Source organism: Culicoides brevitarsis, chromosome 2 (genome assembly GCF_036172545.1).
Source record: "Culicoides brevitarsis isolate CSIRO-B50_1 chromosome 2, AGI_CSIRO_Cbre_v1, whole genome shotgun sequence".
NCBI lineage: Eukaryota > Metazoa > Arthropoda > Insecta > Diptera > Ceratopogonidae > Culicoides > Culicoides brevitarsis.
This window is the reverse complement of record NC_087086.1, coordinates 17,093,472-17,113,171: the sequence shown is the minus strand read 5'-3', so window position 1 is coordinate 17,113,171 and position 19,700 is coordinate 17,093,472. Positions and strand designations below refer to the sequence as shown.

Sequence of the window (19,700 nt, the reverse complement as noted above, 5' to 3'; positions counted from 1 at the left end):
TTGTGTTTTGATTTCTCGACCTAAGCAAAATGTTACGAAATATTGTTAAAATATTCGATTTTAAGCCAATTTCTGTCGTGATCAAGACACAAACACGATTCTACGGTAAGTTTTCTTCATCAAAAGCTTGTTAGTTTCGAAAATCATCTAATTTTTCTCATATTTCAGCTGCTTTGCCGAAACGATTTTACAAACACACCGGAGTCTTGCAAAGCAATGGCAAATTTGAGATCACTTTGGACAATAAAAAGCTCAAAACGCCCAATGGAAGTGTTCTGGTAGTCAATAGTGAGCCTTTGGCATTGGGCGTTGCCTCGGAATGGGATTCCCAAAAGGAGACAGTTGATCGTTCGAGCATGCATTTGACGGCATTAGTGAATACCGCAGTAGATAACCCAAATAAATTAACAAAAATCGACATTGTCAACTACTTGATCAACTACATTCAGACGGATACTGTGCTGTTTCACTCATTTGTAAGAAAATTCCTTCAATTTAACGTTCAAAACTGAATTTTCATGTTTTTAGGAGGAAAAACCCCTTGCTGAACTCCAAGCCGCCGAATGGACTCCCATCATCGAATGGTTTAACAAGGAATTCAACGCTGATATCAAACACACATCTGACATCTCCGTGCCAACGATTTCCCAAGAGACCAAGATGAACATCAGTAATTACCTGAATTCGTATGATTTGGCGGCGTTACATGGATTTTCGTATGCCGTTGATACGTTAAAGTCAATTGTACTTGCTTTTGCGTGCATCAAACAAAAAATCTCCGTTGAAAAGGCAGTTTTACTTTCTCGACTCGAGGAAGAGTTTCAAATGGGACATTGGGGACGTGTTGAATGGGCTCACGATTTGGCTCAACAAGAGCTCCAAGCGAGACTCGCAGCTGCTGTTCTCTTCATTTATTGCAATTCTTCGCATCATTTAGTCAAAGAAAAACTTCCTGTGTAAAAAAAGCACTTTAAGAGTAAAATAAAGGTTAGAAGAATAAAATCAACGACCGCTGAAGGGTTTATTTCCTCGATTTGCACTTGTCAACACAAACATACACACACACAAAATTATCCTCTTGATGAATATCTAACAAGCAATGTCTCAATTATGCAAATGCAAATCCATTATGAGAGAGAAAAGTTATTCAAATTTGGCCTACTGTTCCGTGCCGTTACTGCACGAGGCATGTGAACCATTCATAACAACAAAAAGAACACTCGTAAGTCGCTACAGACAACGGCAAGTGTTGAGGATACGCGCTTAATAGAGACATACGGCACAATTTTCCCCCTTTTTCATTTCCTCGTACAACTTCTACCGTAAGAACCGACAAATGCGTTGGTGTTGGTACGGTATTCTACGCGTTAGGGAGAGCCCTTTCCACAATTTCATCACTTTAAACCAACAAAAACGACGAAAATCGTTGTTTCCATCTAATTCGACGCGTAAATGTATTGGTGCACCATTCGAATCTGAGTTTCCAAATATTTTCACTTGCAACATATATTAAGTTAGCGACAGTCACACTTAGAATTAGGAAAACAACACAAAGAAAGTTTTGTTTGTTCGGGAGTTTTGAAGTAGTTTTTGACCGGATTTCACTTGAAATATCGTAAAAATAATAAATTAAGTTAAAAATATACGTTTAAAAGTCGTACTTTGGTGCCCGATGTTAACATAAGGAAGGAAATAATTAAGATACGCGAGATGAAGTGTGAAAAATCATTCGGAAATCTCACAGTAATTTAACGCTATTGTGAAATTCTATCAAAATTTAAATCATTTTAAGAATTTCAACCGCACACACACTCATCAAAGTGAGTCAAAACAAAAAAAAATACGAATGAATAAAAATAAATAATAATTAAAAATAAGTGTGGAGACAAAATTCTCATAATTCAAAAAACTTCCACAAATGAAATCATGACGGAAATTCCGAGACAGTCTGCACACGAAACAGTTCAGGTAAATATTATTTATTTAAAATTCAACTCGGTAATTCTATATCTAAATATAAAACATCATCTCTCGAGTGCAATGAGACCGGCTCTTGTAATAATATATGCACATCATATACGTTTGTAACATGAGTGTTTATTTATAATAAAATAATAAAGTGCTGAAAATATAAATTTTTTGTATAAAAAAAATTATAATTATACACACTTTAGGTAATTGAGACCAAATAAGCATCTCTTGGAGCCTGTATGAGTAATAAAACATGTGTATCATGCGCGTTACAATAATAATAATGAACATACATACTATAACAATTGAGTCATTAATGTTTACATTATTACAAACAATTGAACTTTTTTCGTGTGCAGCACGTAAAGTAAAATATTGTTTGTATAATTTTGTGCATTTTAATGAAAACCATAAGGAAATGCGTCTCTTGATATTTTTCTGTATGTAGAAAAAAAAACAAATATAATGATGTTTTTGTTTATGTTTCGTATGATATTGTACACATGTACACGGAAAATAAGAATAATATTATTAAAAATGTGGAAAGTTTGAATGGAACGGTTGCCAGGGACGAATTGAAAGTGAAAAGCGTGTAAAACTAACTTTCCAAGGATATCGTGGAAATCGAGACATAGTAAATAAATGTATATATTAACGCATATCTCTATAGATAGAGTTTGTTGACATTGCGCATTTCATCGAATTTTCCTCCTTTCGCGTACACAAATACGAGGATTTTTGACTTTTCCAATGCATGTCTTGTCAAAATTGTTAGTAGTACATAGAAAAAGTGAGACATATTTTTCAATGTGACTATTTTCCTCCAGTTAAAAATTGTTATTATTAGTTTTTCCTCTCCCTTTGTAGTTGATTTTTCATTATCCCGTTACTCGAACGGCTCACCTTACCCGTAGACGTTTCGTATTTCGTGTGTAATTGTGTCCAAAGTGTTAATTTTCATTCAAAAAAGTCACATTTGTTTGGGTGAATCATTCCTTCTCGTCTGCAAAAGCATCTTGTTATTGTCGTACGTGTATCGATATGCCATTAGTGTAGTGCTGTGTCAAAGTGAAAATAAAAAAAAAATGGCAAATTATGACTGAAAATCGCAAATAAAACAGCATGAAAAAGCATATCGATTCGATTAGCAAACAAAAATGCTTGGGAGTTGTACAAAACAGTGCAAAGCTAGGTGCAAAGTTCAAGACCAACAGTCAAGGTACGACAACGACAGCGACGTCGGGTGTCGACAATGGCACAAAGTTACGCAAAAAGAACGATTATGTGCTATTTAATCCGCCGCGACACGAAACACCCACTACTACTGCCAAAAGTGTGACTAAGAGTAAAATTGCCGTGCCAAAGCATACGACGTTGTCATCCAAGTTGCTCGAAGATTTGCCCGCTGCCAAGCCAAAGAAACGCACTGCACCGTCGCAAGCACCGCAATTCGACAATTACTGCCTGTTCGATCCGAAGACGGATTTTTTCAATGAGCGCGAACACGTGCTCGGTACAATACCTGAAACGCATGCCGTCGATGGCACCAATTACCCCGATCAATTTGCCGCGAGCAATGTCGCAACGGATTCTTATGACGAAGTTTTTTATTTTAACGAAATGTACAATGATTATGACGACGGTTGTGAAATGTTGACGGCAGAAATGTCGAACATAAAAGAAATCAATGATAGCAAAACGAACATATCCTTGTTTATAAGAATGCCACCGCCGCAACACAAAGCAATACAGTACAACGTGCTGCCGACTGCTGAGCCCGAAATGACGATGTCGATGGAGACGCAAGCCGAACAAAGTGATACAAAGGCGTCAGATCCGATGAATATACACGAACTAATAACGGTAATTAACAAAATCTTTAATACAGCGCGCGTTCGCTTAATGGAGGCATGTGTGAAATATTAATAATGTGTAATTAATTGTTATTGAGTGGTTGTTGTGAGAGAAAAACACGGCTTTTAAAGTATCGCAAGAGATTTATGGAGTACTTATGAATATTATTTTGAAGTCATTAAATTTTAATAAGATAAGTTTTTAACTCTTGTATTTAGACAGAACATAACTTTGGAGGTGATACAGGTCAGGAGCGTTACTCATCGAACAATAGATATACAAACACAAGTCATGAGAGTAAAAAAACCAAAAAAAAAAACAATAGTAGAATTGAAGTGTGTTAACCTCTTATTGCTCGGTGTTCGTGCTTTATCAGCTGAAATATTAATATTAAAGAAAAAATTCAATTTTTGTAAATGATTAATATTTTTAATTAAAAAAAACATCAAAATTTCGATTTTTGACACAAGTTTTCGGAAAAAAATTTTCAAATAAATTTTTAAAAAATTAATTAAATTCAATTAAAAATTATAAAATCGATGAATTTTTGTTAAAAATGTTCGAAAAAAAAATTTATAACTGAAAATTTATTGAAACTCATATTAAACTTATAATGCAAAAAATTAAAATGTTTATTTTTTATAAAAATTATAGAAATTTTTGCTTTAATTTTAATTTTTTTTAACACTTTTTTAAATTAATTTTTAGTACATTATAATATTTAAAAATTTTTATATTTAATATTATATTTGAAATTAATTTTAAATTTAATTTTCATAATATTTCAAAGCCTCATGACATAAATTGACTAAATTTAGAGTTTATCAATATTTTTAAAAATTTAATTGGCAATTGAATTTCAATATAACAATACAAAGTTAAAAAATTGCTAAAAAAGTACATAGGTATATTTATTAAAATGAAACTTTTTTAAAAAATTACAAAAATTAATTTTTCTTTATTTTTTATTTAATTTTTTAAAAATTAAATATTTAATAATTTAAAAAAAAATCTTGAACAATTATGAAAATGGTCAATTTTTGATGAATTTTTATTTTAAATAAATTAATCTTATGACTTTTGAAATCAAAACAATTTAATAAATTAAAGAAAATTACTTCCAGCATTTAAAATATATAATTTTTGTGCAAAAAATTAATTTTGAACTTATCTTATCTGATATTAAAGTATTACATATGTCAAATTTTTAGTGCTATTCCCTTTAAAAAATCAAAAATAATTCAATTTTCTCCCCCTAATTTTTCCTTCCAGATCTACACAGAATGGGCAAACTACTATTTGGAGCGCAAATCAAAGCGAAAAATCGTCGATTTATCCGAGGACATTCGCGATGGCTTGCTGCTGGCGGAACTAATTGAAGTTGTTACCTCGTACAAAGTGCCCGATTTGACGAAGAAACCAAAGACGCCAAAACAAATGGTAAGTCCAAATCTAATTTACCTTTTTCGGATCCACAATTCGCCATTCTTTGCCAAATACGGTCCTCCTTTCTACACTTATTAGTCATGTGTGTTAATCAGGTGTCAAATATCTTCGTCAAATTTAAGGAAATTTCATTAATTAAGCTTTATTGGTATTCAAGTCGCAATTTCGGCAATGAATAAAAAGTAGCACGCATTCCGCGCAACGACAGAGAGAAAGAGACGTGCACAGATAAAAAAAGGCATGCAAATAAACCCAAAAACGACGTTGTTTATATGAGAATCGAGAAAGAAATACAAATAGTATTGAATTTCGTTTAAATATTTATTTCTCATCCTGATGTTTTGCTCTGGTTACGTGTATGTGTGTACTTTAAAATGCATCTCCTTGCCTCATCATCATCATCGTCATCGAACAACATGAGAAATCGTTGAAGACGACGACTAGACTCTTGTATATATTTAAAAAAAAACCAATGTTATAGATATATTTTTTTAAAACATTCATTATTCACGACGTACTGTGACTCTCGCACTGTACTTTGCGGAGCGATATGTGAATGGTCGTATGCAAACAATAAGACTCTTGAATGAAAATAAACAAGCGAAAGAAAAAAAAATCAACATAAAACACTCATGAGTTCTTTTGTATCGTAATGTCAATTGTCGTAATATTTATCCATATCGTCTGTGGTACGGCTAGTATTCACAAAACTATCGTTTAGGTAACAACACGCCGCGGCTGCTGCTGCTACGATCGACCAACCGTTTTATTATTATTATTATAATAATTAGTCTCGCGGACGACTTGGCGCGGAGAGTTTCATCGTCTTTCGTGGTACGAGAACATTTTTTTGTTTTTTGTTTCGACGAATTGATTTATCATCAGACGACGATCCCAAATCAAAAAATGTCAGATAGACCGTTAGATAAAAAGTTTGAAGCCCAGTGACACTCGTTTGCTCTTTCTCTGTCGACATGAATAACTTAATAAACAACAGGGATGAAAAAAATATTTACTGAAAATTGTGTTTTATGTACATAAATTGTATTAAAGAGACAAAAATGTACATATTGAATGTGAAACTTTTAAAATTTTTAACAGAATTTCGATTAAAATTTAGTGCAAAAAATTATTTTTAGTAAAAAATGATATAAAATACTTTGAAATTACTTGAAAATATCAAAAATTTCATTTGAAATGATAAAATTATGAGAATTTATTTATTAAATTTTGGTTATTTTTTAAAATATCCAAATTGTAAACTTGAAAGATTAAAAATTTTGCAGATTTATTGAAAATTTTGAAATAAAAATTTTAAAAAATTAAATAATAATTAAAAAATATATATTATTTTATAATTTTTGCTAAATTGCGAAATTTTTCTGAAAAATTTCTTCAATTATTTCTTAATTTACCGTATAAAAATATATCAAAAATATATTTTTTTTTGAATTATATGATAAAATTGTTATATGAAATTGGGCTCAAAAGACTAAAAATTTTATATTTTCAATCAAAATATTTTTCAATTATAATATAATTTAATTTATTTATTTTTTAAAAATTAATTTAAAGATTTATTTATTGAAATATTTTTTTCATCCCTGTTAATAAGCAATAATAGTACCTACCTAATATATGCGCGAAAAAGTTGTTAATTTTTTTCGTCAAGTATTTTATATATTTATGCTTCGCTGAACAGAACAGTTATACACAAATATATACGCAACAAGCAATAATTGACATTGAATTAAACAAAAAAAAATGAGTTTATGACGGTTCTGGATTTAGTCAAAAAAGATTAATGGACTTGTGGTGTTGAGAGATTGTGGATTAGAAAAAAAAACTTCGTGACTGCACGAGTTCATTTAAAAAAATATTTTTATAGACTTTTAATGAATCCTTTTAACATCCTTTAGCACGACAATGTTAATTCATGTCTGAGCCTACTAAAGCAACAAGAAGTCGGTGGACTGGAAGACATTAACGCGAGTGACATTTGTGCCGGACGTGAGTCAAATTCGATTCAATTGAATTTCGGATGAATTCATATTTTTTTAAATTTTTATTGTTTAGGTCTGAAAGCGATTCTTTCATTGTTTTTCGCATTAAGTCGACACAAACAGGCAAGCAAGCAACGGTAAGTCATAAAAATATTTTTTTTTTCGCAAATACAATAAAATTTTACTTTTTATTATTTCATGCCCTTGTCGTACATGACAGAAGTGGTTCTCGCAAACAAGATCCAAATATGGGTCCATCACCTTATCAGTCGCCATATCATCAACCGCAAGTTGTTGTACAGCAACAGCAATCCATGCAACAGTCACAGCAACAACCACAAGAACGGTAAGCATATTGCACTTTTTGTATATTTTTATGCGTGATGTACGCCCATAATTTACGTTAATGGCAATTTTTGGAACAAAATTCATGTTTTTTTTTGTAAATCGGTTTTATAAATACAAATTATCGTGATTACCGTCGTGCAAGTGTCTCTGAGTGCCGGTATAACGACAATAATTTGTTCCAAAATGTTAGGAGATTTATTTACATTACCATCATTATTGATTAATGACAACATTATTTATGCTGAAGAAGAAGAATGATGTAACAAGCAGATAGATAGATAGGTTAGAGGAAGGTAACAGAACGAAAGAACACTAAAAAATATAAAAAGGGGGAAGTGCATCTACTATTTTTCCTTCCTTTTATAAAATAATAATATCCCATCATGATAAAATTTTTGGTTCTTATTGAAATATAATACGGCTCACGAGTGAATGAGCGTGGGTGATCGTCAGTTTGTTGTCCTGAGGGACAGCTTTATAGGTCTAAATGAACGATTTAAGATATTTATGACACTTTTTATCGATCATTTGGATCAAAAACGATCAAATACATCGATTTTTGTGGGAAATTCAACATATTTTTATTGAAAAGGTTAAATTTTTTAAAGAAATTTTAGCTCAAAAATACTCAGAGTCACTTTTTAAAAATAATTTTTAAATTTTTTGATCAAAATGTGTGAAAATCTGTTTAGATATGAAGAAAACTTAGGTATCTTATGAAAAATTTATAAAATTTAATAACAAAACCTACAATTTTCTTAAGAATATAAGGTCAAAATTTCTGAAACTCAATTTTAAAAGTAACTCTTCAATTTTTTTAAATCAAAATTTGTAAAAATATTAAGATTTTACTTATTTTCTAATATTTTTATATGCATATAAGGCAAATTATATCTAAAAATCTTCATTTTTTGATGACTCACCTGAGACCAACATAAAAATTGTATATGATAAATTGTGAAATATCATTCATAATTATTATTTCAACTCTAATTTGATTAAATTTTCTAACAATTTCATTTTTAAAGACAAATTTCAACCCCAAAAATATCTAAATTTCATATAACAAATATTTTTTTTAGCAATTGTATTCAAGAAATGGTTAAATTTGGTAAAAAAATCCTCACTGTAACCATTTTAAAGCTAAAATTTCTCTTTCCATCGAGCAAAAACCCCTTTTAAGTGCTTCACAATCGACTTTTCAATCAACTGCTACCGAACAATTGATATCTCATCTCATCTCATCATCATCAAATTTTATCGAGTGTTTACTTTCCCGTGTCACACAAAAATTTCAAACCTGATTAAAATAGTAGTAAACACAAACGCCACTCTACTCATCTAATCTCAGATTCGTGATCGTGCATAATGTTCTGTTCTGTATTTTTTGTGCGTAAAGTTGTGCAAGTGGGTAGATATAACAATAGCACGCGCGTTTGCGCGTTATTTAGGGGACTTGCATTGCACATACCACACTCATACGAATTTTTTTTGACAATATCTCCGGCAATATTTGGTTGCTGTGTGTAAAAAATCTCTGTTTCTGCTGCTGTTGCTGCTTACAGTTCTTTAAAATGCATTATGCTCAGTTAGTTTGATTTGTAACGTCGTGCGTAGAGGTCGATAAACCGTAACAGTTGCCGTTTTTTTCATAATATTCTGTGTTCTCGCAAGTGATAAACGATTGAACGGCATACGAGACTCACGTGCGTAAACACCAACTGTTAGATATAAATTACGGGGACTAAATTTGATAATAATAGTACGCATGAGATGATTTATGATCGAGTCGTTAAATAGAAAGAGGAAGAAAAGAGTTTTTTCTGTGTGCAAAAAATGGGAAATACACATTCCTCGGTGAATAATCTTCACAGCAAGAAAGAATGTAGCAAGAAATCTAAAAGCTTACCTAGTTCGCCGGCAACAAAAAGGTAGTTTTTCGAGTTTTATGCTGCTTATGTGTGTTTGTAAGCCGAAAAAATGCAACCAGCCAAGTGACTTTTTACGTTTTTCATTGCAGACCCGCACCACATACGTCAATTCCAGTTCCTGCAACTGCTCTCGTACAAAGAAGATGTGCTCCTGATAAAGTTCGTCCATTGCCGCCCACGCCAAATCAATGTATGTCTTGCATCTATGCTCCGTGCCGTTCATATTTTAATCGTTAACGTTTCATTTGCAGCTCAAACCGCACTGGGAAGTAAACAAAGTAAGAAACAGGGTGATAATCACGCGTATGATTCGCAACAGAACATCGTCACAAAAGAGAATGAGTAAGTAATTTATTATTTTTTTGTACTTTTTGTTAAATTTATGGTTAATTTAAATGTCGTAAAATTTATAGCGTTAGACAGATAAGTAAAAATCCCGCCAGTCCTTATACAACCGAACCTACAACTACCTCAACCACAAGCCAACAAACAAATTTAACGACAACAAAGCACTCTTCGGGCTTGCTGCGACTTTTCAACAAGGATAAAACGCCTCGCGTGAAGTCTCAGGTGTCAAGTAATGCTCGTGCAAGTAGCAGTAGTGGATTTTCCTCGGCAAAAAGTGAAAAAAGTGACTCGAGTATCAGTTTGAATGAGTTACAGACATCGACAAAGGTGAAAATTCTCACAGATTCGAGCAAAAAAGTGAAAAGTAGTGGAAGCCCAAAGACAAAAAATAAACTCTTAGTGTCAAAAAGTTCGAAAAAATCATCGGGAAAATCAAAAGACGCGAGTCAAGTCGAACATTATACAAACACAAATATCACAATTGTCGAAACGAAGGGCTTGACACCGAAAACCATCATCCCGAGTATTCCAAAAGCACAAAAACCCGCCGTAGTGTCAGTCGGATCGCAGTCTCCGAGTCAAATCTCTCAGGGAAATCGTCGAATCGAGAAGAAAAGTGAAAGTATATCAAATTTATTAACTACTTCGACGACATCAAACTCCCAATTGCCAACGCCAAAGCCTGTTGCAACGGTAAAAGGCACGACAAAGCCTCCCCTTGCTTCATCGCCAACCCATACTGTCACGTTATCTAATGAATCGCCGCAAAAAGCTCAAACTCCAACAATGACGGATTCTGCCAAATCTAATAATTCGAGCGAATCGAGCGTTTTATGTGCCCCCAACAATAACAACATTAAAGCTACGAAGGAAGTGACGACACCAGATGTTTGGCAGCAGCAACAATCGAAATTAGTCGCCGCCGGTACAACGAAAGGTAGTCCACGTAAAGTAGTTAACGGCGAGAATGCAAACAATATCACGTTGCCCGTTGCTGTGGCGCAAAATGTCGTCAATGGCAATAAATCATCCGCTTCGCCGACTGTATTGCCGATGAGACCATTGTTACGTGGCTACAATAATCGCGTAACGTTACCGCGAAACATGAAGACCGGTCAATTACACGCGGATTTTTGCGAAGATTTGCGACAACAGGGCTACAACAGTGACAGCGACTCGCCATTGATGAAATCCGCACAACGAACGCGATACTCCGATGTCGAAAGTGGATACATGTCCGAAGGAGGTTCGTCACAATTCATGAGTTTACTACGAAATAGATCGCAGTTGCCGACTACCATTGAAGAAAAGTGAGTATCCTTCGATATATCCTGTTCAAATGTGTATGAAAAATATCGTTTTTATCGTGTGTATGGGACCATATGTCACGATAAGTTTTCTCTTCGCTCTCAAAAATCGTATCCTTAAATGATATCCTTGCTCAATTCTCTCTCCCCTCTTACTCGAAATGCCGTACAGACCAAAATCGCGTTGATGCACATTGTATTCGGGACAGTGACTCATTGATTCTCTTGCTATGAAAACCACCCTTCGCATTTTTGTTCGTTCCGCAACAAAAAAAAGTTAATTTATCAGACAAAAAAGTGCAAAATAGATGAAAAAATTACAAAATTTCGTCTTATGTGTGTCGTAGATGTCGGTATTAGCGAAATAATTTACCTAACAATGCAAATTTAGTGATACAAAGTGCTCGAAATACAATTTTCTGCGAAAGCACGTTCATTATCGATTACATGGCTGACAATAATTTATTTTGAGGCAGCGTAGAAAATAATGGGAACAAGCTTTTTGTTGTTTTGTAGTAAAATCGATCAGTGAAGAGTGTACTAAAGGTGGGTTTTTTGCATAAAATTTCCGTAAAATTGTTCAATAAAATCGAATCCTTTTTTTCGTGCGACTACGGGCGACGGGAAAGAGAAAAAAAAGTTTCCATGTTATCTATACAGAAAGCCATTCACTTATCGCAAATAATTTGACATGGTTTTCCGGTTGTTAACATATCTCATTGTGTCTGCCTATTTGTCTGTCTGTGGTTTTTGTCGTACTTATCGCTCGGTAGCCTGTTGGCGATGACAAAACTGGCACATGCAAGGGAGAAAAATTGATTAGAGTGAAAGGAAATGAAGCGATAAGGAAAAAATTATTGTTTAAAAGCTTTTGCGTCATCCGTTTCACGTCATTTTTTGCCGTTCTAGATGTCTTTCGAGTGTTGAAAACATACTGGAACATGCCCAAGAGACACCAATGGAAGCACAAAGTAACGCAAATGTCAATAACAAACAAGAATTCTGGGCAAAACAACAGGAGCAGTATGAGCAAAGTCAAAATCAACAGGTACTAATCAAAGTTTATTGATTTTTTCTGCGTTTATCCTTCGCATGCATATTAAGTATTAACGATTTTTCTCTTGTTTTTCATTCACGTCAAGGTCTCGTCGCGCGAAAAGATTAAAGAAAGTAAAGGAGGATCGCCATCGTCACATCTCAAAGGCGTTGCCCGACCAAAACAAGGCATTCCGCAAGGGAGTCGTACGGCACTTGTCTCCGCCGTTCCTCGCACAAACAAATTAAAGGTGTCTGGCGGAACACAAACTGCGAGCACAGACTTTCAACAAAGTAATTTTCTTTGTTTTCATTAAAAATTAATTTTTTAACCAATTTTTTCCTTTTAGAAGCCCTTCACCATCCCCAATATCGCAGTTTTTCACTAACTGGACAAGGAGCTGCCCAACTAAGTCAATCCGTGAAAGAACGTTTTGGCTTAGGAACTCGCAGTTTACCCAAATCCGGTTTAGATATGCATCATTTTCAACATCACAGGTAATTTTTTGGTCATTTTCTGGTTGAAAAGTTACTGATAATTTTTTTTTTCGATGTAGAATGACCAATCGCGGTCCAATTAAGTACGATGGAAGTCTCTCAGATACCCAAACGTACGCCGAAGTCAAGTCCGATTACAGTACGTACAGCATGTGGTTGAATAAGAGCAACACAGCAAGTCGATTATCGGATGGCGAATCCATAGAGTCGGTTGTCTCATCACCATGTCTTCCAAGAAACTATAAGGTGTTGCATCACAGAGACTCTGCGTCGCTTATGCAAAGCCCGCGACTCAATAGAAGTAACAGTATTAGGTAAGAAACTTCAAATTTAGCTGTTATTATCATAAATTTTGTTTAAGTTTGCTCAGTTCAGTGCTTGTCTCATAAAAAAAACTGCATTTGTCTAAACAAAAACCGCTTTAAATGTACAAAATTGCTTATTTGTAACGAAATTTTATAATTTGGGTGGCTTCTTTTCATTTAATCGGAAAATTTACTAACTCGAATATTTCATGTTACATTTTTTTGACATTACATTACAACAGCTATTTGAAAGAAAGGACATATCCAAGGTATATCATCCATCAGTTTATGATTTCCCTCAAAAAATCAAAAATTTTTAAAAAATTATCAAAAAGATACAGCATTTTTCTGTTAATTACGATATTATTTCACATAAAACGGAGTGCTGAATTCTTTTTTTGAACAAATTGGGATAAACATCACCCTTTTTTTCGATTTTTTCTTAAAAAAATGAATTTTAATAATTTTTTTCCTCGTCAAATAGATCCACAAAATCGGAAAAAATGTATCCATCAATGTTAAGTCGAGGCCAAGATGTCGAAATCGAACCTTATTACTGCTTGCCAATTGGATCTGTTCCAAATGATGGAATTGTCGCATGGAGTCAACCAACTTCTCCGACGCCTGTTACGAGAGGCATTCCGGGGATTATGTCGCCGACTAATACAGCAAGTCGGATACATGGCAAAAAGAATGATGAATGTAAGTTTTCACCTTTTTAACGTGAATTTCATGAATTTTTATTAAATTTCAACGTTTTTTTGTAGTACATGGAAGTCAAGCCTCATTACTGTCGGGAGGATCTTCATCACTTTACGCTGGATCAGTTGAGGAAAAACAATTCCATGAAGTTCGAAGATTAAAACGTGAATTATCGATCGCTCGGGAACAAGTCATGAGTCTATCTAGTCAACTAAGTACCAATGTGAGTGAATTTTTGAAGTTTTTAATTGTCTAAAATGTCATCTAGTAACGGTTCATGAAGGAAGTTGTTCTAAAAGAAGTTTTAAAAAATTATTTCTTGACGGGAAATTCAAGTGTGGTCCAACTTTTGAATGAAATGCATCAAAAATCAATCAGCTATACCTTATTGTCGCCCAAAAAAGTTAATTTTCATTCAATATTCTGTAACGAATTGATCTGCACTACTACCAGCACGTTCAAATTCATTCACAAATACATTCATTCATGTTGGTTTTGAATGTGTTTGTGTGTAAAAATCATGAGTGGATGAAGCAAAGTTGAAAAAAAATTAATAACAAATAAAATTGTAGAGTTTTGTGTTGGTTCAGTATGAAAGAAGAAACGCAAATGTTACGATCGAATTACGTGTGTTTCGTCTACGGAACAAAATTTCAATAATAAACTCATAACGACGACAAGGAACAAAATTTCTGCCATCAAAACGTCGAGAAATTTATCTTAAGCGAAAATTAGCATAATTTTAACGTGACAATCCAATCAGAATGATCGAATTCGCGTTTCGGTAGAGTACGGAGTGTGATCTAATCTCTTTTTCGTGAGACCTTCAAACACCTGCCTACATAAAAATCTTGTGGGCACGAGCAAATCGAGTAGTTACGCGATCATAATGAGATGTTGCAGCAAAATAATGTCATCCAGATGATCGCCATTGTTGTTCGTAGTCGTAGACTTGCAGTGCCGTAGAACGAACCTTCTTAGAAACACAGAGAAAAAATCAATTGTCAATTAAGTTTTTTGTCGTTTGTTCATTATTCATGTTTGTTTTGTCGTTCTCCGAATGATTTACGACCATTATTTGAACAATGCCTAAAGTGGCATAAGGTTACAACAAAGTACAACAAGTGAATGTTATCAGTCAGGGTGTGCATTGGCACATACCAAAAGTGTCACTCATTCAGCTTCAATGACTTAACAGAGTATCATTCAAATCGTGTTCAACAAGCAAGCAGTGATTATCGACATGTATCAAGTTGGAGTATCGAATTCTTGAAAACGTAGCGAAAAACTTGTAAAACATGTCTCTTAGCAGCAGCAGCAGCAACAACAATACATCGTCGAGTCAACGAATTCCGGATGGATACGCAACAATTCGACGCAGCGGATTACTCCGTCATCCATCGCTCAAACGTGCATCGGTGCCAAAAACGCGATCTACATCAGATTTGTCTGTTGTCACGCCGCCGCCATCATCCAGCAATGGCTTAGCGATGCATAATAACAATAATAATACGATATTAACTCAATTAGATTCAATTAGTACGGAAAACAATAACATCAAGTACAGTTCTCGTGCGTCGCTGGCATCGTCTTCGTCTCCGAAGAAACTCAACGACGACGAAATCGACGAATTTGCAAATTTAAATGAAACGAACGACAGTATTTCCGGTTATAATTACTCCCTTCCGCCTTTGAAGTCGCCCCAATACATCAATCGACTCAATACATTCCGTTCCAAAACGAAAGACATCAATTTATATACGCGCCCTCGAAGTCCCACGGAGTCATTCACTTCACTTCCATGCGAGCCGTTGTACCAAAATGTACCGCAATCGCCAATTTATGCGAATTTCAATTCGTTTCGGGTGCCATTGCCGCCGCCTCCGCCACCGAGAGACTACCAAAGTCTCGCGAAACTTAAGACATTCCACTCGTTGTACGACGAGTCAGTCACGAAACGTAAGCCACCGATTAAATCAGCAACGCTTCAATCTCGAACATTCCACAGTAGTAACACGAGTAACAATATTTCCGCCAACAACGAGATTATCTATGCCGAACCCATGTTGGTTCCCCTGGCGAACAGTACAAACATAGGATCTAGCGAATTTAGTGATATAAGTAGTGATGGTTATAGCAGTCGAATTGGGCGACGATCTGCCTCGGATATCGTGAGTTTAGACTTTGGTCCGAGCAATAAGCCGTCGATGAATCGATATGCGACATTCGGTTATCAGAAGAAAAATGATGGGGAAAAACATTTGACGGCGGGAAAATCGACGGGATCACTTAACGAAGCTCAATTAGATTATTTTGATATCATGAGTTGCAAAATAGGGTGTCAAAATACCGTAAGAACGAAACCGAAAGTGCCGTGGTATGAATTGGCAATCAAAAAAGATAATCGTCAGAGTTGTCCGCCGTTGTATGAAACAGAGGTGAATGTTGCTAGATGACTTTTTTCGCTTATTTCCATCTTTTTTAATTATTTTAACGTGTTTCTAATTAATTTTTCTTTCATTTACAGGCCCATGTTGTTTCTGCATTCGAGCAAAGTTTGTCAAATATGACGACCCGATTGCAACAATTGACAGCAACTACAGAAAAGAAGGTAAATTTTCACTTTTAATCAATTTTTAATGCAAATTGTTAATAATTTTTCACTTTTTTAGGATTCGGAGATCCTGGAAATGCGTCAAACGATTGAACTTTTGAGAAAACAGTCGATTCAAGCAGGTCTTACAACAGCGCACATGCAAAGTATGGGTGTCAAAAACCAAAATAATGTCGCAGCTAATTCGCAACAGCAGCAAAACACTCCACAAACGCAGCAACAACAAGCAAATAACGCACAAATGAAAAATACCAACAGCACGGAGCACGTAGGACGCTTACCGTCATCCGAATCGACGCTCCAACGACATCTCAGTAGCGATTCAATGTGTTCCCTGAACTCCATCAGTTCCGGATGCTCAAATGACAAGAAGAAAAAGAAAGGCTGGCTACGTAGCTCATTCTCGAAAGCCTTTTCGCGAAATGCCAAAATCACAAAAGTCGATAGATCCAATCGACAGATGTCGAGTCACTCGAATTTGGGCTCCAACACGGATGTAAGTAGTCAACATTCGCATGTCATGTCGCCCGAACTGCCACCAAAGATGCCAACAATGGAAAATAATCACGTGGAACCACAAAAACCTGTTACGATAATTGATAACGCGAATCCAATCGACGCGTTAGATTTGGAAGGAAATCCCGTGGTTGAAGATCTGAAGAAGCAATTACGGGAAAAAGACATGGTTCTTACCGATATTCGTCTCGAAGCGCTGAGTTCCGCTAGTCAACTGGAAAATTTGAAGGAAACTGTCATGAAGATGCGACAAGAAATGATAAATTTGAAACAAAATAACGAAAGACTGCAAAGACTCATCACGAGTCGTTCACTTGCGGGCAGCGATGCATCGCTTGGCATACCGGCAAGTCCCTCGACGACAGATGGAGGCGATCGGAGATTTAGTTTGGCAACTGATAAATCGGGATCGAATGTGCAACCCGTGAATACGTCAGAAATTGAACAAATGCTGGATTCACAATTGAATGAAATGTTGTCGATTTTACAGCCGTTGCCGACGACAAAAGACGACGATGCCTTGCAAAGTCCCGTAAAGTTCACAAAGTTGTCGACATCAACGATTCCCGAGACAGAAATTTTATCCGCTGGCATGGATGAAATCCCAGACGGAAAGAAAATCGCAATTTCCGTTTTTCTTGGACAACCAGAGTGTTTTGACAAGTACGCGGATGAGCTAAGTAACGACGTGTCGTCATCGGAAAAGGATCTCGTAACAGACGCGAGTGAATTTGTGATATCATATACCTACATATCAGGCAAAACAACATGGCAAAACTTGGACTACGTAGTTAGGAGAACATTTAAAGAATATTTAGCTAAAGTAGATCCCGGATCAAATCTGGGTCTCAATACGGACTCGATTTCGTCGTATTACCTGGGCGAAGCGAAACGCGGACCAGAAATGGGTTTGCCCGAGCTACTTCCGTGCGGATATATCGTGGGACACACAAATACGTTGTACATTTGCTTGCAAGGCGTCAGTAGTTTGGCATTTGATTCGTTAGTGCCGCGCGGCATCGTAAATCGTTACGTGAATTTGCTCATTGAACATCGTCGGTTGATCTTGTGCGGACCAAGTGGCACAGGAAAGTCCTATTTGGCACGAAAACTCGCCGAATTTCTCATCGAGAAGTCCGATAGTGATGTAATTGCGACATTTAATGTCGATAACAAGTCGAATAAGGAGTTGCAGCAATATTTGGGACACATTTCCGAGCAGGCAATGAATGGAGAGAATGAATTGCCGTCAGTTATTATCCTTGAAAACTTGCATACGGCAAACGAATTGGGAGATGTGTTCTCTTCGTTGCTGAATGCGGGACCAAAACTGCCATTTTTGATCGCCACGATGTCTCAATCGACATGCAATGCGACGAATTTACAGTTGCATCATAACTTTAGATGGGTAAGATGATCATTTTTTGTTAAATTTGAATTTTTTACTAATTAAAATCCTTTTTTAGATCCTCCTCGCGAATCACATGGATCCCGTGAAAGGTCTGCTCGCCCGTTACTTACGCCGAAAACTCTACTTATTGGAATTAGTGAGAGGAAAATCAAATCCACAACTTGAAGCACAATTACTTTGGTTACCATTGGTGTGGCAGCACATAAACAGCGTTCTCGAAACGCATTGCAGTAGCGACGTTACTATCGGTCCTCGTTTATTCCTCGATGTGCCACTGGATTCCGCCGAATCTGAACAATTTTTCATCAATTTGTGGAATCTGAAGCTTGTGCCATATATCGTCGAGGTTGTGCGCGAAGGAATCCAATTGTATGGTCGGCGTGGTACATGGACCGATCCGTGCACCTTCATTCGCGAATCATGGCCATGGCCCGTAAGACCAACAAGTGTGCCAAAATTGAAACAAATCACTGTCGAGGAAATCGGATTGGAGGGCATGGTTAGTGGCAATAATGATAACGATCCGCTATTGGAAATGTTGATGCGCCTGCAGGAAGCTGCAAATTGCAATGGCAACAAAGACGATTCCGATTGCGAATCTAATATGACACACGATAGTTCAGCTGGCATAGAATAGATATTTAAGAAAAAAAAAATTAAAGAAAATCAAACAAATTATATATATACACACTAAACACTCACACATATTATGAAGACAACAACAAAAAATATCAATATTATATAGGATATACAACTTGAAAAATGCTTTAGATGTTTTTCCAAAAAGAAGATTTTTATACCTTTTTTGAAGTGTAACATTATAAGAGTAACAACAAAAATTAACAACAACAATGCCTTGCTAATTTTTATACGTACATAATACATAAGACGTCGCTTAATTTCGTTGCTCATTCAATAACTTATCCTAAACATAATTTTTGGCTTATTGTCTGTTACAAACGCTTTTTCCCTTCAACTCTAATAATTCTTCAACTAAAATTCGACCCTTTAACGAAAAACTAAGTAATCAAAAAAATTATTAAAAATTTTTATGTGTTTAAAAAAATATAAATATATATTAAAAAACATTTTTTGATACGCTTTTCTTAGAACTTTAATTAGCAAATTTTTTATACTCGAAGCGATATTAAGAATAAAAATGAAGAAAAAATAGTTCTAAGATATTTTTACAACTCAACGGGTAAAAAATGGAAAATTTTTCGATCCTACATCCCCTTTTCCCGATTTTTCCGTTGCGTTAAAAATTATAAAAAAAAATTACTAATCAAAAAAATATCAAATCACCACAAGCTTTATGATGTTATGTTTATTGCAATTTATAAATTATATGAAAATTTATTTACAAGAGCTTTATGTGCGAATTATTTAAAATTAATTTAAAAATGAATAT

General features: G+C 35.1%; 4 protein-coding genes across 5 annotated transcripts; all 4 read left to right on the top strand.

Moving 5' to 3' along the window:
* The first annotated feature begins 1 nt into the window (after window position 1).
* On the top strand, window positions 2-1,006 carry LOC134830838 (ATP synthase mitochondrial F1 complex assembly factor 2). Its single transcript, XM_063844430.1, has 3 exons — window positions 2-105; window positions 169-476; window positions 529-1,006. Exons 1-3 carry the CDS (start codon window positions 30-32, stop codon window positions 958-960), a joined length of 816 nt encoding a protein of 271 aa, XP_063700500.1. The 5' UTR covers window positions 2-29; the 3' UTR covers window positions 961-1,006.
* A 2,781-nt stretch (window positions 1,007-3,787) lies between these two features.
* Window positions 3,788-7,624, top strand: LOC134828616 (protein sickie-like). Its single transcript, XM_063841598.1, has 5 exons — window positions 3,788-3,834; window positions 5,098-5,265; window positions 7,191-7,281; window positions 7,348-7,411; window positions 7,495-7,624. Exons 1-5 carry the CDS (start codon window positions 3,811-3,813, stop codon window positions 7,622-7,624), a joined length of 477 nt encoding a protein of 158 aa, XP_063697668.1. The 5' UTR covers window positions 3,788-3,810.
* Window positions 7,625-9,458: 1,834 nt separating this feature from the next.
* On the top strand, window positions 9,459-11,215 carry LOC134828615 (protein sickie-like). The gene is made up of 4 exons (XM_063841597.1): window positions 9,459-9,553; window positions 9,643-9,743; window positions 9,805-9,895; window positions 9,967-11,215. The coding sequence occupies exons 1-4, from the start codon at window positions 9,459-9,461 to the stop codon at window positions 11,213-11,215; spliced, it is 1,536 nt and encodes a 511-aa protein (XP_063697667.1).
* Window positions 11,216-11,647: 432 nt separating this feature from the next.
* Window positions 11,648-19,288, top strand: LOC134832616 (protein sickie). Of its 2 annotated transcripts, XM_063846707.1 has the most exons (10): window positions 11,648-11,754; window positions 12,118-12,256; window positions 12,351-12,537; window positions 12,594-12,741; window positions 12,801-13,055; window positions 13,531-13,748; window positions 13,814-13,971; window positions 16,276-16,359; window positions 16,421-18,286; window positions 18,345-19,288. In XM_063846707.1, the coding sequence occupies exons 2-10, from the start codon at window positions 12,167-12,169 to the stop codon at window positions 18,924-18,926; spliced, it is 3,588 nt and encodes a 1,195-aa protein (XP_063702777.1). In that variant the 5' UTR covers window positions 11,648-11,754; window positions 12,118-12,166; the 3' UTR covers window positions 18,927-19,288. The 2 variants fall into 2 exon arrangements, with proteins under 2 accessions (XP_063702777.1, XP_063702776.1); XM_063846706.1 differs by lacking the exons at window positions 11,648-11,754; window positions 12,118-12,256; window positions 12,351-12,537; ... (2 more) ...; window positions 13,531-13,748; window positions 13,814-13,971 and adding an exon at window positions 14,371-16,186.
* Window positions 19,289-19,700: the final 412 nt, after the last annotated feature.